The sequence below is a fragment of the Bombus fervidus genome, chromosome 8 (genome assembly GCF_041682495.2).
Source record: "Bombus fervidus isolate BK054 chromosome 8, iyBomFerv1, whole genome shotgun sequence".
Classification (NCBI taxonomy): Eukaryota; Metazoa; Arthropoda; class Insecta; order Hymenoptera; family Apidae; genus Bombus; species Bombus fervidus.
The window spans coordinates 3775067-3797293 of record NC_091524.1 but is presented as its reverse complement, the minus strand read 5'-3'; the positions used below and the strand labels follow the sequence as shown (position 1 = coordinate 3797293).

General features: G+C 40.4%; 2 protein-coding genes and 1 long non-coding RNA gene across 3 annotated transcripts in view; 1 reads left to right on the top strand and 2 right to left on the bottom strand.

Moving 5' to 3' along the window:
• The window catches only part of LOC139989675 (uncharacterized), a 102871-nt gene extending 95534 nt beyond the window's left edge, over positions 1-7337 (top strand). Inside the window, 1 exon segment of the mRNA XM_072008170.1 lies at positions 7199-7337. The gene's annotated coding sequence lies outside the window, so the exon portion shown is untranslated.
• LOC139989674 (uncharacterized) lies at positions 1498-5526 on the bottom strand. Its single transcript, XM_072008168.1, has 5 exons — positions 5411-5526; positions 4543-4929; positions 3879-3960; positions 3366-3744; positions 1498-2063 (listed from the first exon to the last, which is right to left on the bottom strand). The coding sequence occupies exons 1-5, from the start codon at positions 5524-5526 to the stop codon at positions 1705-1707; spliced, it is 1323 nt and encodes a 440-aa protein (XP_071864269.1). The 3' UTR covers positions 1498-1704.
• A 5113-nt stretch (positions 7338-12450) lies between the features above and the next one.
• LOC139989845 (uncharacterized) overlaps positions 12451-22227 on the bottom strand; it is a 62178-nt gene continuing 52401 nt past the window's right edge. Inside the window, exons 3-8 of the long non-coding RNA XR_011800416.1 lie at positions 21867-22056; positions 21587-21792; positions 20875-20926; positions 19107-20798; positions 18817-19037; positions 12451-17988 (exon numbers count right to left, since the gene is read on the bottom strand). This is a non-coding gene — a long non-coding RNA (uncharacterized lncRNA). The remainder of the gene's footprint in view (positions 17989-18816; positions 19038-19106; positions 20799-20874; positions 20927-21586; positions 21793-21866; positions 22057-22227) is intronic.

The following is a 22227-nucleotide window of genomic DNA, read 5'->3' as shown; positions in this document are numbered from 1 at the left end:
GTAACAAAGTGTAACACTCTGTTACACAAACAGGTTTTACAATTTTGCGGCAATTAGTAAAATTTTGATTAAAAAAAACTTTCTTCTAGAATTTCGTTGTCTTATTACAAATCTTGTTACTATTATGCAAGAGAATTTATTAGTACCGTTAATTTGTAAAATTTCACCGATAATAATCCATTCAATTGTGCAAGAGATTCCTGATATTATCTTTGATTCGTAATTATATCGCGTACTATCGGCGTTGCAATGAAATTTCAGTCACAAAGTTACATTATAAAAACTTAGAAAATTTGCCAAGAGATCGCAAAAGAAAACATACCTCTTCTAAAATTCCATAAAGAAAAATTTCAATTACAAATAGCACTCATCAAAGTGTAACGATTAAACTCGCGATCCAGCATAGAATTAGAAGAAAATGTCACCATAAAATCTTCAAAGACTGCGATCAGAACCTGTTCCCATCTGACGACAGTAACGGAACGATCGTCCACGTAGGTTCGATTAAAGAATCACTGCCGCGTGCTCATCGCGGACGAATTCGATCACGTCTCGACGATACCGATGAACAACCACTATGATTACGCGAGCCACCTTGATGACGAACCAAAGTCGTGCTAGCTTCGAGATAGGCTGCGTTCGAAGGCAATCCGAATCGAGCCGATCCAGCTTGGAATTAATCGGACTTTTGTTCCGCGGCTGAGTGCTTATTAAGCCTGATTCTTTATTGAGTTTGATCTACAGGCATGCAAACACAATCCAAATACCATGAGTGTATCCAAGCCACCATTACAGCTAAACGTGACCGATCAGTAGCAATAAACCGACGAGATGTTATAGTTTTGCTTAGAATTTTGCTAGTCAATAGAGCCGTCGTGATCGATAAGTTTTAGAAATAATTTTAAACTAGGAAAATAGGATTCGGTTTCTACGAATCTACTTTTTCATTCTTTTCATTATTATCCTTAATCCTTATTATTAATCATTACGTTGAATCATTTTCAATCCATCGCGTATTCCTGTTGCTATAAAATTTCTTAATTTTAAATAAATAGGCATTTTTAAAGGATGGAGACTTTGAATAAAATTAAAATAGAGGATATTAATTTTCTAGGAATTCTCGCTGTATCCCGTAAATATCAAATGACATAAGCACCCTCTAAAACTACGTAATCCATCATACGTTACTTTCAAATGATTTTAAATCTAAAATTATCCTTCATTTTGACAAATTTCAAATATTTTATTTGTGCAGTTACTGAAAACATGCAGCTGCTTCTAGCGAATATCGTCGTTGACTTTTATCGAAACAGAAGCATAATTATATACGTCTATCTACTTTCGTCGTATCTTAAGTCATTTTCAATCCATCGCGTATTCCTGTTGCTATAAAATTTCTTAGTTTTAATTTTTAACTTTCAAAAGTTGGATATGTCTGAAACAAATGAAATCCATAATCTTAAGAACCGGCGTGTATTTAATAAACTGAACATTCAACAAACATTCTATATACATCGTTCCTCTTTGCATTGTTTATAAGTAATTTAGTCTGTCTCGTAATTAATGACTTCCTCAGCAACGAGATCTTTCAACTAATTTACATCTTTCCCATATTACAAACGATTTTCTATAAAACCTAGAATGAATATCTTTCGTTATTCGATAATTACGATATATACGAATATATACGATCGATAATTACAATCATCGAATCTTGGTATCCAAATCGAACGAACTGCTCGTCGATTTGGGACGAAAGAACACGATTTGAGTGATCGAATCTGAATAAGATCGATTGATCTTCATCTTAGGTGGGTTACCACATTTATGTGCCTTCAATTGGTATCGTTCGCCATACTGACGACCGCAATAATCGCACTTATACGGTTTCTCACCGATATGACCGTAAATATGCTTGGCCAATTTCGTTTTCACGCTGAACCGCGATTTGCAGAGATCGCACTCGAATCGTTTCACCCCCGTGTGACGATATCTATGCACTTTCAAGCCCCAGGACCTCCGGTAACATTTGCCACAATCCTCGCATTTGTATGGCCTCACGCCTGCAAAATAAATGGAATATTCAATTGAAGGCTTCTTTGGTTTAACAATCAATTCTGTCTTTACTCATAGCCAGGAACATTTGACTCGAGATAAAATTCCCACCCTTTAAACTCTTTACTTTTTGAAATAATTGACGATTTCTTGTTGAACACATCTCAAGAATAGATTTCATTCATTCAAATTCCAGTCGTTCCAGTCACTCAAATTCTGATCGTAAACTTCGCTCCAAAACTCCATAGCACAACCCTATTTCCTAATTCCCTACAATCCTTAGCAAGTAGAACGTATGAAACATCGGAACCTGAACGAAATTAGTTGCAACACTGACGAACCACGGTTTATGTGCTCGTAAAAACTGAACAAAAGAAAAAGGAAAGAATGGAATAAATAAAACTCCGTGCATGTCGGTTCCTGAAACGGCCAGTTTCTGCTCCATCATATTCCAACATTTACAACCGAAACGTTATCGCCGTTTAAATATGCGTCTATCATATATCTCGAAACTTCATCAAATCTCCTTTCGCGACGTGAAGGGTTTAATTGGCAGGCGTGTAAAAAGCGCAGTCTGCGCGTAATCCCCGATTTTCTAATTAATACAGCTCTTCCTCAGTTAATCGCTGTAACACAAGGGCGTAAGCGGCTGACACGCTTGTCTTGTGATTTTTATGTCTCAATACCAGCCACGAATTTATACCAGTGTGTAAAATCCGCAGTAGAGAAGATCGTGACGATCTTCGTGCGGAGAAGCAGTTTTAGCCACACCATCAGACGAACCTTACTTCCGCGATTTTACTTAATTGTGAGAATATTCACATTGATTCTGTCTGACTAACTTGTGCTCATCAGCTTCGTCACGTTGTTTTAATAATTCTAACCTCGTAAGGTTGGAAATGTATAGCGACTTTGTCTACACTTGCGTTCCACGAGAATTCGTATTTAAGGAATTCAAAGAATAAATTACATATGCTTATATTTCAGGAGATGCTTCTCTTTATCTGGTAAACCAATTAGAATAAGTTATCCCGACACGTATTTCTATTATTTTGCGATTCATTGTCCTTGCTGATAGACCATCTATCTAGAAGCTTATCGCATAAATAATTTCTCTGCCGTTATAATAATATCCCAAGCTACACAAAATTCGCCGTACTCCTATCACGATACAATCTACAAAAATTATCTCTATTACGAAACCATTCTCCTACTAAACCCATGTCCAAAATCAGTATCGAAATAGCTTGAAGCAATCTCGTTATGAAATTACCAAACTCATTCTACCTGAGAAATTCCCAAACTCTCACCATAGTGCGACAATATATGGTGTTTCAACGCGCCCTTTAAATGGAACCGGTGCTTGCAGATGTCGCACTCGAACCTTCTAATACCAGTGTGCGTCAACTTGTGGGTTTTCAACACGGAGGACCTCTTAAACTTGGCAGGACAAAGGTCGCACTCGAACGGCGAGTCCGCGGTGTGAACGATCATGTGTGCCCTGAGGCTACTCGGCCGGAGGAACCTCTTCTTGCAGATCGAACACTCGAACGGCTTCACATTGGTGTGCATCAGCTTGTGATCGCGCAACGACTGCCGATGGAGCAGCTTCTTCTTGCACACGCCGCACTCGAACGGCCTGCGGTTCGAGTGCATCTCGGCCTGATGCGTCCTCAGCTGATCCCTCTGCTGGAATTCGAAGCGAGTCCTCGCGGTAATTGATTACGTTTTGCAGAAAGACTGGTGTCGATCTTGTTCCCCATGCTGTTCTCGAGCGTTTTTACACTCGACAACGGAAAGAAAACGTGGAAACACTGGCATACCTGAAATCGAAGGCTGCAGTGTCTGCACATGAAGGCTTTGAACGTCTCGTGGAGCCGGAGGTGATCTTTCAGAGCCGAGGACCTTGGAATAAGAAATGTGGATATAGTGTATCGACCTTTAGAACCTCATATTAGTGCGCAAAGCATACCAAAGCCAACTGATCAACTTCGTTAGCCTTCCTATCAGGGTTCAATTATATGATCCAATTTTGCTTTGATTAATTTAATTATATTTAATTAATTATATCGAACTTCACTGAGATTAATCTATATATTCTTATATGTATTAGGACGTCCGAAAAGTTTCTTTCGTTTTATAAGGAAATAATGGATGCACAACATTTCCCGTTTTATATTATTCTTCTTCATCAAAATAAAGATCACGACGTTCGACAGATTAGATTTCATGTTTGTATAAAGATGCATCGTTGTGAAAGACGAGTCTGTAGAAGAAAGATACTTTTGAGACAACCTAATATATATTATATGTAATATAAGTTAACGCTAGGTTTGTAAAAGTGATACGTAATAATAACGATGTCATAACTGGTGTAAATTCCTTTCTAGAAATATGTGCAATAGGTTCCTGAACAATTAAATCGGATTAAGAAATTGTCAAAAAATGGAATCGAGCATTTTGCCTTCTAAACAACTCGCATTTTACCGTGAAAACTGCTTCGCACAAAGGCCACACTGGAACAATTTTCCGTGACTGTGCCCTATCATGTGCGTCTTGAACTCTGCTTCATCAGGAAACTCTATCCTGCAGACGCTGCAAATCAATCTTTTCCCTGTAGTCAACGCCTCTATGTATTCCTCGAAGTCTACGTATTCGTCCAATGTAATTTCTCTTTTAACCAAAGACAAGCTTCTTCTTCTTTCTTTCCTACGTTTCTCGAACGTATAAATAAGATCCTGTGGCTCCTGTATCTTCTTCCTAGAGTCACTTTCGTACGGAACCTCGACATCCAACTCGTCGTTCGCCGAAAAGTCCTCGATCTCGTCGAGCACTTCGGTCTTGATTTTCACCTTGCACCCGGTTGGGAAAAGTCTGATGAATTTTCATATCTAACGCGCGGTTTCGCTCGGTGTAATCGCGCGCCACGATCTCCCCGGTTTCGTGGACATTGCATATGCAGGATATTAGATAATTTCGCGAGCGCTTCCGCGAGAAATGGCGGTGCTCCCGCGAAAGGAGGTGTGCTTCGCGATGAGCGATTTAATGACTCGACGCTTTATTACGTAAAACGAGAGACGAAAGAAAAAAAGAACGAGGAAAAAAAACGTAGGAACAGAGTGGGGGAGAAGGGCGCGAGGGGCAAAACGAGGAGAAAATGGAAAAACATTGCGTCGTCTACCTGTTTGGAAATGGTTGCTTTTTATATAATGAATTATGCAATTAGCAGATAGAGAACAGCGATCTTACGATACAACGAGCCGGTCGCTGATCAAAAGAATATTTTAGCCCAGTGTTTTTATAGACGCTATCATAACCTAATCGGAGCGAAGTCCTAGAACCTACTTCTTTGCACCGTTTGCAACGCTTCTGGATTCCTATTATCTTCACTTCGTCGTCCTCTTCGGTTTCCCCGATATCAATGCGATTTTGATGATTGTCTCTCGCCATGTCCCTCTTGCTTTCTGACATTTCGTGATCTCGGTAGGGAAAAATGGAAACAGTCGCGTGAAGAAAGCGAGAGGAGATCTGGAAACAAAGAAGCAACGGAGAATTGATCGCAAATGAATTGCTGGCATAGATTGTAATATTCTTGGTTAATTCTAGTCCTTGAAGTTCGCTTTGCCTGGCTACGTGATTTCACTTTCAAAAATTACATTTACACAACCTTCTATGACTTCATATACGTGGAGATAATTTCTTTCTCTGTGAAGGAAAATATCCTCTTATATGAAGTTAAAATGATATTTCATATTCTACCTACGTCACGTTTTCTTAGAAATCGAAAGTATGCGATATCAATAAATAAACTAAACGAAAATCGTTTCTTCGATTAGTCGCTGCTTTATCTCGGATCGCTTATGCAAACATACATAAGTGTGGCGTGGCCTCTTTCCAACATAATATCACCGTTAGATTCAATGCAAACGAATTTATAGCCTTAACGATGCGATGCACAAACATGCAATTCGACAATTAGAGGAACAAAACTATCGAATTTACCGTCATCGCGTGCTTATGCACATGCAGTCTTATAATAGCAAGATCGTGTGCTTGCAGATACTACACCATTAAGAATTTTTTTAATTTTTCACGTTTCATCAGGTGTTAACTCGAAAATTCCAAACGAGATTAACGTATTCGACAATCTGCAATCTCGTCGTTTACATTCACAAATTCATCTACATTCGTATGACTTGCGAATTGCACCGCAACACACTCAAGCGTGCACGTCAGTTGATTCACGGTCTGGGATCTCGGCTCGATCGATGCTCATCGATGTTTGTTTTTTAATATAATCACGATGTCTGGCTTAATTAGACCATCAGCATAGCAAGAGAATCGTGTGTAAAGCGTATGTATTTCCTAATTACGAGACTTGTTAGCGGGGGCGGCGCTCGGATGCTTTATTGGCCCATAAAAGGCAAATAAAAGCTACAATGAGACGTAACTACGCTGAAAACCGAGGAAGTTTAAGCTGATACAAAGTAATTAGCGTGCCGGCAAGGTGGCCGCGGTTTCAGTGTACTAATCAGAGCGCTGCGAAAGATGCATAACGCTGTTGTATTACGCTATCGTGTCTTATATACATACGCGCGATTAAAAGCGTCGGCTTACGTGTGAGTCGTAGCCAAAAGTGCGCCGCGCTCGCTCGTCTGTAAACTCATAAATAATTATCTCGATATTCGTGAAACGATCTAGACCAAACGAGCGAATTAATTAATTAAAATATAAAACGAAGCTTGGAGTTCACGTATGCTCGCGAACGAAATAGCGGTCCGTCGAGATTCTTCGCTGGTGTTCTAGCTTCGTCATTCGATGCTTTCGAATATTCTGTGTGATATTTATTTTATAGATCAAAAACTGTTTTTAGCTTTCGTAAGATATCGGACGAATGTTAAAAGGATGAAATTATTAGATTGCAAGCCTTAATAACTCTTTGATAATCTTAAAGAGTGTAATATCGTCTCTAAAGACTTTATCGATTTGCAACCTGCAATCATGTGCAATCACACGTTTAGAGTTTATCTAACAACGATAATGAAACGATAGTTGAGCGCCTAAGTGTTTCGTCGAATTTTAATTAACTATCACCTTGATCAACGCTATGACGAGCAACCTTATCAAAACTGTTTAATTCCAGGAACTTCGTTTAACCCTGATAATCGTCGAATGCAAGGCTTTGGAATCATCGACGAAGATGGAAATCTCGTATGGAATCTTAAAAAGAACTAAAGATCTCTTGGAAAAGTATTGCACTGATTCGATCGGAATTATTCTCCGTAAGTACAGAAACTTCTTTACAAACAACGAACGTTGCTAGCGGCGAACTGGCAAAAAAATTCGCGCGCGGATTTCAATCGGGCACCGAAGAAATTGCGGCTCCTCCATCGTAACGTCCTCTTTCCCAACATTCTCGACCACCATCGACGCCAGTGGGACGAGAATTTCAGTGGAAACTCCTTAGCAGCGGTCAGACGCGACGCGCGACGCGATTTCCAAGTGCCTTGAACTCGCGTAAATATACTGGCGTAAAAAAGGAAAAGGAAAAAGGGAGAGAGGGCTCTCGTGAGAAACGTGGCTGAAATTTCGAGCCCGCGTGTGTATGCAAACGTCACGTTTTCCTCGCGAAACGCTCATGCAATATTAAAAAGGGATCGGTTAATTGAAACTCTCGGGGGCTTCTTAATTAGGGAAATTCAGATTCCCAGCTTTTGATTTTGTTCCCCATTCAAACTGTTGCTATCTGTTTGTATAATCATACAATGTCGCTTCCTCCTTCCACGCTACGAGAATTATCGACCATCCAAATTTAACCTACTAATGACCAACGCTGTCTTATCGTGATATTTCATTTGTAACGCGACCCGAAAATCGATTTCCAAACATTCTCTGTGATCAAGTTAGTCGTGAGACTATCTCATCTTGGATGACACGATTGATTCGATCAGATTAATAAACTACATATATATAGTTATCCAATATTCAAGAAGTACATTAAAAATTCTTACTTGAAAAGAGACCACTAGGACTCTTTGCATACTACCAAAAATGCTATTAGTCAAATTTTATGAGTCAGAAATCTAGTAACAATGCAACAAAATTAAGAATAAATCAAATGGAACTTTATAATCTTCCGACAATTACGAATCATCCAATCGTGCTATGCTGGCGTAAGATTCTAAAATAAGAAACTAAGCTACAATCCTTAACATAATTCACTAACATCATTATTTTGCTAAATTATCGCCCAAAAGCATCCAGAATCGAAATACAAAACTTTTGGTCCGACATCATCCTCTCGATTTCATCGATCAAGCAGCGTTCGTTTCATTCTTTTTTTTTTTTTTTTTCTTTTCTTTGGTCGATCGACGATCGAGCGCGCGATTGCGAAAAAGAAATCGCGTCGCGATCCGGCGTGGCGTGGCAAATAAATCCGCGACACACAGCGTGGTCCCCGCTGATGCATGATTTCATGGAATCGCGATGAGGGACTGCAACGCGGTCGCCCGCCTGTGCGCTCGCGCGCGCACTCTCGCGCTTAAACGAGCGAGCGAGCGAGTACGCGTGTGGGAAACTCGCCGGATGCATTATGTATTTATTGCTTTACTTACTTAGTTGGGAATTACTTTTGCCAGCGTAATGACTTTCAGACAACGCGCTATCTTAGGAATGCAATAGGCCTGATTTATCGCTCCACCGACGTTTTTCTCGGGCCAGTTTGTCGTTATCGGTGTACTTGCCCTGCTGTCCGTCCGTCTGTCGCGCTGTTGGTCTGCCTCTGTCTAGTGACCTCGAAACTTCGATGAAGAACGATTCCGCTCGCGACAGCCCTACCGATCCTCGGGAAAGCCACGCTCAAGCGGGAATCTTTCCTATCGAAGATGAAGGGTTGCACTTTCCAAAGGATTTTGTATTCGATATTTGCCATCCTATTCTCTAAATTCTACCCTAATTGAAGCACTCTGGATAAGGTTTTAGGAATTTTAGAATTGAGGTGGATAAATTGGAAGGGAACAGACAAGTATCCAGATAAAATTCGATAAAAAGAAATCACTCGGAAATATTCAAAGAATTTGACGATGGTTCGATAAAAATTTGGATCTATAGAAATTACAGGAGATTTGACGACGATTGAAATTCCACAATGGCGAAACGTTGGAATTTATAAGATACAGGAAATTGCACAATGGCGAAGATGAGAACAGTGTATACTCGATGATATTTGGTGTTTCGAAAATTTTCCTTTTACTCTGCAAATTTCTTAATTAGAAAATACCTAGATATCTTAAAAAAGATTACAGAAAATTATAATTCACGATTGGAATTAAGGAAACGATACAAAGGGAGAAGGAAACGCAAGAATACCATAGAGGAACGGTATAACTAATTCGATGTAAACGAAGCTTGGTACGCGACGATTGGAAAGAATGGCGGAGTTAGAAGCTCTACCTCAAGCGGATAATCGGGAAATTGAATAGGAGGAACGAATGTGGCATTAATGAACTAATTATTGCGAGGATACGATCGGTCGATGTCTGGAGTGTGCTTTCAGCGAGACGACGGCCGTGGAACACGGGCCAGTGAATCGCGCTCGCGAGGAATCGCACATATTTTTTCTCTCCTTTTCATGCAATAATTTCGCTAATTGCCTCCCGAGATAGACCGAGGCGGATGAGCATGTGAGTACGCAATAAATATTCGTGATTAATTAACGATGCCAGATGAGCGGTGCCGTTTTAGTATCGAAGAACAGAGAGAATACAAGAACGGAGGTGAGAGGAAAGAAAGAAAAGAATTGAAACAGGCTGCGCGTTGGGAGCAGTTTTAATTGGACGTCGTATCGTTTCTCGGTTTTACACTTCGGACAGTTTTGTAGGCACGCGTCCTTATCTCGCCGATTATCTCTCTGGTAATATCTAGAACGATAATTTGTCGGGAATATTTATCCCTTCCTGTTTCAGACTGTTCTCGATGTAAAAACAGTTGCCGCGAAACGGTGGATACGTTTATCGAACATGAGTTACATTGAAAAAATCGTTCCTTTTTCCTTATGAAGAGTACGTATTGTTACGGAAAATAGAATTCCGTAATTTTACTGTTTTATGATTTTTCCTCTTTTTGGCCACTTTACATTTCTTTTTTAATTTATAGATAAATTAGAAATATATTAATAACTGGCAGGACGTATGTGCGATGCAAAAGTTGCATTAGAATAATTTGTTCTACTCTGGTATTATTTGATCGATGCTTGATCGAAATGTTGTTCCTCCGAGGTTTGAATTCATGAACATCTATATAAAGAATTTGGAAAGTTTTATAAGGTAGGAATTAATTAATTAACATCGAATAATTTGTGTACTTTCGATTATAATTCGTGGAAGCGTGAATCAGTGAATATTTGCAAATCGATTTGCGAAATCTCTTCGTTGTGCATCGACTAAATTTAACGATGACGACGCTAAGACGCCGGTTACTCGATAGATAGTCCACTTGGATAGTCATAAAAATGGGCCTATCTCAGTGTATACTCGCACATAGTACACCGATATGAATATGCTATTCAAACCCTATGTTCCCCTCTTTACAAGAATCTCTGATAACACAGCTCGATAACGTGTTTCTAAGGCTTTTTCTTAATCGTGGTTTCTTTCGCAATGATAAAACATTCATACAAGTATTCCAATAGGATTTCGTGATTTTTTCATTTTACAACACGACGCATCGATTTATTGCCTCTTATCGATCTGCTTACTCGGTCGATCAACAAACCTGCTTTTCTAACTTTATCATTAAAAAGTAAAAAAAATACAGATATGTATATATTAGATATAGGAAAGAATTCTGTACTTATGTTAACAACACGTATTTTCGTTTTAAAAGGTTGATGTAATTTCAGTCGTTACTTGTCTAAGTAAACTAAGTAAAGTACCTGTCTAGCCATCCTTCGTTCTTGCTATCTTTCGTTTCAAGATCCTCAAAATTCTCAACCACGAAATCTTTAAAATCCACCCCCTCTGTAACCTTTGACAATATTCCTAATTCAATTATTTGTACAAAAATTTAATCTTAGTCATCTTCCTAAGTGTAGAAGATCATAAATAAACTGTCAGCGAAGCTCTCTCCCAAATTTTTCCCGTGAAACTCTCAAAAACTTCTCCAAACCCTTCAATAATATTCCTAATTCGATTATTTTATATGTAAAAGTGTCAACTTAACGACCCTTTGAACGAAAATCCACGTACGCGCTCAAGGAGCACCGTGAATATACCAATTTCGTCTCTTAAAATCCTCGACGAAGAATTCTTCGAAAATCACCCTGTTCGAAGCTCCTTTTCTAAATTCTGTGCAACGCTTGCGAACCTCTGGTGCTTAGATCCTTCAGCTAGATCCCGTTCGATGAAAAACAACGTTAATGCACGTAGGCAGATATACGTGGAACAGGCAGCCAGGCATCCGGCGAGAGATCCGCGCGCGGAATTTCCCTGGCGGCGCCGATAAATCAGCTCTGGCCAGCCGCTTAACGACAATGGGAGCCGAGAAAACTGTTCCGCGCCATGACAGCCTGTGTCATTACTGCGTTACTTATAAGCTCGTTCGCGGCCACGTCGACCGCATACGAATGAGACGCCGGGAGACGCCGGGAGAGACACCGAGATTACAAAACCGTCTAGCTTGAAAAGAGCATCCCTGGCCCCCGCCGCCGGCACGCCGCGTATGCGACGATACGAGTGCTGCGCGACTATTAATTGCCCATTAACATGCACGTTGAATATCAATCGATCGATCGATCGTGATCGGTACGTGGAAACCGCGCGTTTCTTTTGCCTCGCCATAGATCCGGCATCTTCTTGGTCTGTAGCGTCAAGGTTGCTCCTTTCGATGGCGAGATTTAATTGTTGTGTGAAAGGTGGAATTATTTAGTACGTATAGGTGTATTTGTTGAGAAGAGAAGGATGGTTTCATTGGAAAGTTTGTGTAACGAGTGTTTCGAGATAGAGAAGATAGAAATGTTCTTAAAAGATATTAGAATGTACCGTAAGATTGTATCTGTAATGAACCTTGTATTTATTCTTGTTAATTTAGTAATTATCGAGTAATACGAAGATCCGAATATTTCGCGTTATTTTAATTGTTTGAGGAAAACAATAATGGAAGAAAGTAGTATACTTATAGCTGGAAGATCTCGTTAGAAAGTACTAGAATCTACTGGAAGATTATATCTGTAATACGATGCAGCATACGAACACGATCCATAACGTTAGTATAAATGTTATATCTCATCTAGAGATTCGAATCCACCATTTAAAATTTGCCATTATAATACCTATGACAAGTTCCTAGCCACTTGCATAAAATATCAAAGCTTGAAAGTAGTTACGAACATATACGTACGAAATATTCCTGAAAAAACACCTTTCCAAGACCACCAAAATGACCACGAATAATACCACAGAACTAATAGAAGCTTCCCGCTTCCGTTCTCCGTATTTCTCATCAAGAACCGAAGAAAAAACTGTGCGCATACCTCGAGTTTAACGCGCGGTCCCAAAAGGAATCGCGCGACTCTGCACTCGTCAACCGAGCCCATAAATAATCTGAGCCTCGAAATCCGTTTGACGGATCCATCGATCGACCAACAGTTTTTCCATTGTCCATGGTGGCGTCGGTGTCACCAACGTCATTCTGGCTGGTAGACGACGACGACGACGGCGACGACGATGCCGGCGGTGGTGGTGGTGCGTGCTTCGTGGTGACTTCGTAGTATATCTGTCGAGGCGGTGGCAGCCAGTCGGACAGGTTATGGGCTTCCTTCGATGGCCGGTAAACACGTCGTTTCTTAAGCGAGCAGAAAACCCGAACCACGCCGGCAAACCCATCCGTAACGTCGCGCTCCCTTCGATCACAGTCTCCTTCTGCCCTCCACGAGGGTTGAAGCTTTGCCAAAAAGAAAAGGCGAACACGAGGGAAAACAAGTTGCACCGCGGGGGTTGGAGACGGGTTAAACGGGCTATCATGCCGCTGTTTCCGCCGCCAAACACGTATAACCCGAGCCAGCAGCCGTCTCCAACTGCCCGACCGATGCACCAGGCTTTTTTGCTTCATCTGTACTACCCTTACTGGTCGACGCGAGGATGTGTGTCTCGAGGAAGTGGACGTTATACCGGGAATTATGAGTTCTCGTGTATGGTAGAAATGTGGACTGATCATAGATAGGGTGGAGGTAAAGATCGGATGTCAGGATTAGCGTGAGTCTGCGTGGAGAAACTAAGTGAATGGTCGGTACGTATAAGCTTTCGGTAGTTGCGATAGTTTTAAAGACCATGAGTTTCGTTTTAGAGGTATGAACGAAGGGAAATAATGTACTACATTTCCTCTGCATCGTCCGCTAACTTTATGGGTTGAAGAATCTTGGGTAAGGGAGCAGGTCTTGTGAAGAAATTAGGTGAACGTCAATGTGTGTAAGATTTCTATATCTTCTGTAGCTCTTAAAGACCGTCAATTTTGTTTTGAAGCTTTGAATGCGAAGCATGATGCGCGAAATTTCCTCTGCGGCGTCCATTAATTCTGTGAATCTTGGGTGGAAATGAGATCTTTCAGTGTCTTCTGTACGTATTAAAGATCACAGATCTAGTTTCAAACGGATGTAAAACGTATACAAAATTTCCTCTGTTAAAGAGATATAACAAGATAACCCTTTGCTGCCTCCACTTTCACGTGCCTACGTCAGGAAACAAAATTCGGATAAAAATTTCAAAAGCAAGAGGGTGTAAATGCAAATTACGATTGCAAGTTATCGAAAGCAAACAAAGTTAATCGCTCAGGGCCGGAAAGGTTTGTTATCCCCGCGGGGAGAAGAAGTAATGCCAGCGATAGCATCGAGATCGGCGGAAATCGCGGAGTAATTAGTAATTGTAATGTTTAAACGGAAAATTATTAGTCGACGCTGCGCAACGCCGCGAGAAGCCACGTAAAAGATGTTCCGCGCTATCGTGAATTCGCGTGGCAACGTTAGATGATCTCGTTTAAATTAGCCGTGATCGTGCGATGAGAAAAAACATTTTCCTTGTGTTATTACATAAATGAAATTGTTCTGATTATCCTGTAAAACACCGATAGTAGCGCAGATTACCATAAACAAGCGTTACATGGCTTTGAACAGCAGTTACATCTTGTCACTTGGAAGAATTATAGATAACTTCATGTTAAACATTGATAAAAGAAACTTGTAAAGAGAAGCTTGCTGAAAGAGAAGCCTGCGAAACGATTTTTACATTCTTTTTCATTTTAATGTCAAATCTCGACGATCGTAGCGGGATTAAATTTCTTTTGAATCAACTTAATAAATTCCCGCGTTCTGCTTATTAATCATAATTCTAAATTTTCGAAATTGATGATTAAACTTCGTAATTTCATATCGAACTTTCTGTATATATATAAAAAAAAAACTTACGACACAGTCTTTAAATTTGTCTTAAATCATCCGCTACTTCTCGAGCAATATTCACGATAATGATCCTCGCGTTCTCCTTCGTAATCATAAATCAACATTCGCAAAGTTCCAGAAACATTCTCCCTAAATATAAAACGAAGAATCTTCTACTTCCATAAAAGAAGTTGCCTGGATATCGACAGCAGAAGCTGCGTCGGTGGCTCGTCTCTCCTCGCCATTGCTCTCTTAATTTCACGCCGGCGAACGCACTCGAGGGAGGTGGATTTACGGCCGGTTCCGTGGCATTCTTTCATCCTCTCGTAAGGCGGTGAGCACGCGGATTGGTTTCTCATTGTCTCGCGGCGACCGTTCAGCGCCGGTTCCTTCGGGCCGTTCCCATTGCGCCGCGCCGCGCATAAACGCGCGAGGTCGCACAGAATCGCATACTGGAACGCGTCCGCTGTCCCACATTATTTTTTCTATCCGTGTTCCCGCAACGAGAGAATCTCGCCCGAGGCGCTGGCCCGCCACGTTCCTCTCGCGTTACGCCGAATTTGCATGAATGGAGAGAAGATTAAAGACCTTGGAATTTGGTAGGTGCCAGAAAGGCATCCTTGGGATTCGAAAATCCTTCAAGAACAATGTAGTTCGTGGAATTTGAATTTAATCGATGCTTTTGTCTTGCCTGTGTAACTTCTTACAACTTGTGGAATTAGAATACACGGTATGTTTCAATGATAATAGGATTGATTGCTTGAAAATTGTAGGCTCAATTATGGTGCCGCGATCGTACGTGAATCTCGTACTTCCTGTTTGCAAAAAATCCAATTACAGAAATTCGCTATGGAGATATTTTAATCCTACGAGCAATTATAACTCCAAACAGATCTCCGGCAATTCATCTCTACAGCGATCAACCATGCTCAATTTTGCATTAATGCCGAAAGTAGCAATTATTCTTCCATATCTCTTTAAAGATATCTTTGGTTATCCTAAATAAATCGCTGGGAAGTTATCTGTTCGAGAAAATTCCTTTTCTATGAGACGCGGTGAAATTCGTAATGAAATTAAGGCGTGACGAGCGGCAAGGAGAAATTAGATAAATTTTCAAACGTAGAAAGTGGATAATAATCGCGTATATATTTAATTTCATCGAATAGCCGGACTGTTTGGCCACTTTTACCGGACGTTTTCGAGTGGTAAACGATGACGCCACGATACCGGACGTTAAATAATTTCCAACGGAATGACGGGAAGTACTTTAAGCCAGTGCCTATCTTCGACCATTCGCGGCGCAGAAACGTACAGGAGGAAGAATCGTTCGACAAGAAACCGATGAAGGGTTTATCTTAATCCACGGTTCACCGAGCAGACGAGCTGCTCACCAATCCCCATTGACCACCCCTTCGATCGACCCTGTCCCCACACCCTTTTGACATAACCGATCACACTTCGCTTGTTTTACTAGCCACTTTTTATCAACTAGAATCCCGTCGTGCGACGTCGTCGTCGTCGTCATTTTCGTCGCTTTCGTGATTGTTGTTTTCTGAATGCAAGAAGAAACATGAAACGCATCGTATGTACACCACGCGCAATATTATAATGTATTCTTTCTGTTTGTAACAAATTTTTTTAGTTTGGAGAAGATGTGTTGCTATTTGACATTAAAGATCTGCTCTTTTTAAGAATAAGCGCGAAATTATAATGTAATTCAAGCATGATTGCAAAAAGAGAAAGATACATATTATCGTGAAATCCTACTTTTAGCTCCTAATGACCACACAATATTTGCATTATTCGTTTTAAAAAGGCAGAACCGTAATTATCTTCCTTAATGAACTAATTGAAAGAAGAAAGTTCTCAGAGACTCTTAGTTAATAAAGATGTTTGGGAAGAAAATAGAAGTTTAATGACTCCCTGCACCGCGTTCGTGCAATCGTCTATCGCGTAAAATTTCGCAAAACATCGGTCTACGAAACTGCGAGATTTCTGCTTGACGAAACAATACTCAAAGCATTCCTTCCACCATTGTTGCGTTTAAAATCGTGACAGGATCGTTGCCACTAAAAACAGCGAGCGAACTCGCGAATCAGAAGAGCGCCCGGCAGACTTTTGACGACGCCGCGAACCAAAACGAACTAAGACGGATCCAAAAAGGAAGAAAAAAAAAAACGGCACACAACAATGAGGTTGATGGAGAAAAAGCAGGAAGCGTAAGAAGAGCTGCTGGACAGAGGCAGCCAAAGTCTTGGGGAAGTAAAGAAAGAACGAAGTGAAACGACGACGAGGAATTCGCGCGGCGAGAGGGGAATTAAATAAAACATGAGTCACCCGTTGGCGTTGGGAAAAGTTGTGCTGCTAGGCTGCAAGCGTTAATAGACCGAGAGCCGAAAGGGCATAAAAGAATTCGAGGCCTGAGGATGGGCAAACACCTGTAACACCGTGTTCATGGCCTCACGTGCCCGGGCGTGGCCGTGACGAAGGTGGCGATGATCGCGCAAAAAGCAGTCGTGGCAAAAAGCCGATCAGCTCGTGCTGATCGAAAACTTGGAATATCCACGCCGGAACGGAAGCATTAAACCCGGATACTCACCGGGGGAAACCTAACTCTGTACCTGACTGTCTCGAGTTACGTAAAACCATGAAGAAACGTAAAGAGGAAAGATCAAAAAGGACTTCTCATCTTTTGATCCGAGATTTTGATCCTGATTAAAAATTTCGAAAGAATTTTCGATTAATCAGTTATGAACCCTACGTTATAAAACCTATATACATACGATGTAAAAATTACAATCCCACGAAAATACGAGATGTAACAAATACTTTTACAAATCGTAACAAATAAAACAAATAACCTGAGCAAGTAAAAGGCGAGAAGAATCATACAGAAACCTGTGCAAAACCTCTATATGAACAACGTAAAAAAAAATATTGCGAAACTTTAAAAGATCACATTCCAAAGAAGAGCCAACGATTCTACGATCATGGGCCATCCCATGAAAGCTATATAAAGAGTATGGTAGTTTTCCAAAGCTCGTGTCAAACTCGCGTCTACAAGGTGCTCTGAAGCAGTGTCACGCGTTTCCTCTCGGCGTGCGGAGAAAATTGGCAGCCATGTGCTGTCAAGTTGTCCGGTATACACAGTCGCAGCTTCGATACCTCGCGCTCACGCATTGAACCGCCTTCCTAGTCGCGTCGGAGGAACTCGCGCCAACAACCGACAGATACCGAACAGTCAGCATGACTACGCGATCCGCGCCCTCGGATCCAAGGCTTCCCGCTGACTATTTATCTTGTTACATCGAAGTGATTCGATTCTAACAGGAGATCAATGACGGCCGCCTAGCTCCGCGACTTTCCGGCTTCTTGCTCCACGCGATGGAGCCGTGAGAGTTGCTCAACGCGGTGGTCCGATAGATCCACGGAATCGCTCTAAATTGGTCCTTTTGTCGTAGAACGCTTGAAATCGATTCGACGGTTGGTTACGCTTTCCGTGACACCTAAAAGGATCGTCGTTATTGATTTTCTATTCGTAAAATTATCCATGATAAAAAGTCAATAGATAAAGTGATAGAATTTGAAACTTGGAATGTGAAGCTGGGATAGATATAATTTGAAACTGAATCCAAACTATCAAATACTACTATCCAAACTATATACTGTGTATATATATACAGTAGCTAGAGAAAGAATTTCAGTACTTGTAGAAATCTTTTATGAATCTTTGTGTGATATACATACAGTTTCAGATGGCTTTTAAATTTGACCAATATAGTCATGACAGTCGTGTCTCCTTTCAGTGATAATGAAATTTCAAATATCTCACAGAATATATACATCAAAGTTTTCTATGGTATATCTTTAAATACTTTCGTAAGTCACTATACTCCGTTAATAAGTAACGAAACACACAATACACTTAAGACGGAGATATCCAAATATTAAAATCGCAGAATGAAGTTGAAACTTATTACCTGCGTATATTATAAAACGTATATTGAATCATACTATGTCTCGAAAGTTTTATTCAAAGATACTAATTTACATCAAAAATAGATTTAGTTTATTAAAACTCACGTTTATAAAATTAGCAAGCGTTTCATGATTTATGGATAGAAGTATAAATACCGAAGGTGAAGAGAAAAAGAGTAGATTGCATGGCTACTAACTTGGACGTCTAATACATACAGTGTCCTGATTCATGTTTCTGGGGCACTGAGATATTTCATTACGATTCAAGGCACCACAGTGTCCATGTTTAATACTTGGTACAATCCTGAAACGATGAATGCAAGGTATGGCGGTATAACGTGCGAGAGAGCACTTACAGCTGCAACGACAGTAAACGTGAGGCCATGTGTCGCATACTGGTCCCGATCGACAGTCAGACGACAAATATTTATTGCTGATTACTACTCGGCAAATGTAAACGTTCCTTCTCTAATGGTGGACACCTAATATCGCCCACGCGATCGTTCCAGTTCGAGTATTCCTCGTGAATTGATTAATGTTCCCTTCATAATAATATCCAGAATATATGAAACGTTATCTGAAATGATTATAATTTGTTGATTATTTGATATTCAGAAAATAATGCTAGACATTTAGTTATAGTTACATTGCTCTGTAGAATACACTGTCAGCTTGGACGATCCTCGAACGGTGATCGAGGGAGGGTGTTTCACTGGTCGAAGAGTGCGTCACGAAGATGTGACCTGTGCGTCAAGACAACCTCGAGTAAACAACGGAGAGCGGTGAGGAACGGGAAGCGGAACACGCGTCACTGTAACCGAAATATTGACAAATGTTTGCGTAGCTCGCTAATGTAATATCGTTTATCCACCGAGTATCGAATGTTGCTGACAAAACGAGACTTCGTAGGAATACTTAAACTATCAACGAGAAACAGAACACAGTTCCTCTATGCGATTAATCATTCCACGATGTAGGAATGTTAAATTACAGACAGAATGTTTCGTTGAAAATTGTACCAATATTTTATTTCATATGAAATGTATTACTGTTATATTATACACTCCGTATATTACTATCTTACTATATATAATACACTTCGGAATAGTTCCAAAATAAGAATATATTTTTAGCTAGTGACAAAAATAATTTTACATCTCGAGCGAAGGAATTAAAGAGAAAGCACGTTGTACGGAAAGTATAGAAAATAGCAACGATGCTTGAAATCAACTATGAGACTATCAGACATCTAATTTACACGGACGAGATCGTCCCTATTAATCACTCGGCCCTAATTAACTTATTACCGAACGTACATACCCGCGGTGCGATCCTTACGAGAAGGAATATCTCGCGAAAATAATCTAATAAATACGACGGTATCGACGCGATAATAAATACGACGAAGGCGCTAAGACATAAATCGCTTTCCTATTAGCGGAGCGTGTAGGCCGCTCGCGAGCGTGTATTTCACCGATTTCCACGGGAATGCAAGTTGTTTATCGTTAATGGCTGAAACGATCGGACGAAAACCAGTTCCCGGCGTTAACTAACCTCGCCCCGCCGCGGCGTTACTTTATTGTGGCGTTTTTCAGAATAATATTGGGATTTACGAGGCAGTCCGATGGAAATTGCGATCCTCTTCGAATCTCTGGGTCCTTCTTCCACTTCTTGCGGTAACCATCATGGCCCAGACGTTGTTGCATCGAGGTTAAACAACGCGAGGGAAACTTTTTATATGTTGCAATCCTGCTGTCCTCGAATCTTTATATCTCAATTTCACTGTTGCTTCGAAATGTTCGAAGAATGTTTTAACTTTGGTAATAATATTTCGAGAACCTAAGATCTCTAAACGTGTATTTACAGAAAAATTGTAGTTATTTTACCAACGCGACAATCTTAATTTTTTAACTATAATTTCCTCGTATTTCATTCGTGAGTAACAAGAAGATTGTGAAATTTCGAACATTTGCTTCCATTGAATACAAAGATGTATATACCTTTTCTCCAACAGCGACATTTTTCCACTGAAAATTGTTCATCTCGTAACATTTCCTGGAATTGTAGTTGTAACGATGGTTCTTCGAATATTGGTTCGCTGTATTATTCTTCTACCATCACCGACTTCCGGATGCAGTTACAGACTGCTTCATGGTGTCGTAATCGGTGAGAATCGATGGCTATTTGTGTGATCGTCGTGTAAACAGATTCTTGTAAGACCGTTCGGGTCATAATCTTACAGGAAATGCGACAACAGTGGCGATTTAGACATTGTCCTCTGTAATTTAACAAGGAGCCGAAAGATAGTGGTGTTTCTTAACGATCTTCAAGAGACGCACTGGAAATAAAGTTTTCACGTTAACTGGAATTTTTTGGTTCTAAATAAAATAAAAAAAAAACGTGCCTTTCAATACCTTTAAAATCCGTTCCTCGATGTGTTAATTGAATTATCTCTCCTTTCTGGTCCTAAAAAACAAATTTATCGTATTAAAAAACGATATACTAGATCTTAATACGAAGTGTATTAAAAAGTGATAGAAACCTGCTAACTAATTTCTCATAGCTCTCTTCTTTGTCGAGAGCAAGTTTGTCGAGAAATTACAGTTTACAGCGTCTTTGACGCGTCTCGTGCCGCCATATTTTACACAGTAGCCTCTAGTAATTGACTAAAATACTCAGCGAAGCGTGGCGGAAGAGATCGATTAGATCGGCAGTCCTGGACCGGTAAAAATTGAATTACAACGTATTTTAATCTTGTCCAGCAATCGATTAGTTACGATCGTAGGGCAGCGACCGCCCACGCAGTTGGTTACGCTATAAATACATATCAATAACTATTCTCGCTCTCTTAATTCTTAATCTTCATAATTTTCACAATAGCGATCATTTAAATATAAATCATTTGAAACAATTTTTTCAATTACCATTCTACTTTAGGAAACCAGAAGGAATAGAGTCTTTATTACCACGGTTTCCGTATTCTATTCTTATCGTAGACTATATTCTTCGAATTTTTCAATTTCAAGCTGTCCGTACCGTATTCTCATTTTTACTCTCAATTTTCGACCTTTAGACAAGCATTGTAACTCGAAAGCCATTGTCAAATCGACAGAAGCATTTTCTCACCGTTCCTCGTATCAAATCCCACGCTGGACGCGCGAAACACGTTTCACAGCATCTACATGTGTTCTGCAGGTATCACGTCTTCGCAAAATGGTCATCGAATCTCTGAATCCGTATCGGTCAGAAATTAGATCGAATACGGTTGAGAAGTCGAACGAGTCTCCGCTCGTCGTGGGAATATTTCCCCGTAACTGTACCCTTCTCCGTAGCTGGAAAAAGCGTGTAACACGGATAGCCGGATCAGAACTGGTATTCCAAGATCAATATTCATCAAACTTCTTACCCTCGGTCATTACGATTTGTTTCTCCGCTCGTCCCACCTATTTTCCGCGTTCCGTTGCTTCTCTTCTTCGTCTGCCTTCTTACTCCGCAGCATTCTTCGACTCGATTCTGCATCCATCGATCCCTGGAAACGTTCAGTGGAACTCGATCCATGAATAAATGCAGATCCGAAATCCGTCATTGCACTTTTCCTGTAACGAAACACTAGTATCACGAGAATTCTGCGATTATCGTTCCATCTGATTTATGTTACATTCTTAACTTGAGAGTTGTTAAACTTTTATAAGAAATTCTTAGGATTTTCAATTGTAGTAAGTTACTTTAATCTCAATATAAATTCTGCATTTAGAGTAGGAGAACTT

Coding starts and splice junctions, on each gene's coding strand:
- LOC139989674 (XM_072008168.1), bottom strand. CDS start 5,526: ATGTCAGAAAGCAAGAGGGACATGGCGAGAGACAATCATCAAAATCGC. Junction 4,930..5,410: donor ATCCAGAAGCGTTGCAAACG/GTGCAAAGAAGT, acceptor AAAATTCATCAG/ACTTTTCCCAACCGGGTGCA. Junction 3,961..4,542: donor TGTGCGAAGCAGTTTTCACG/GTAAAATGCGAG, acceptor TCTTATTCCAAG/GTCCTCGGCTCTGAAAGATC.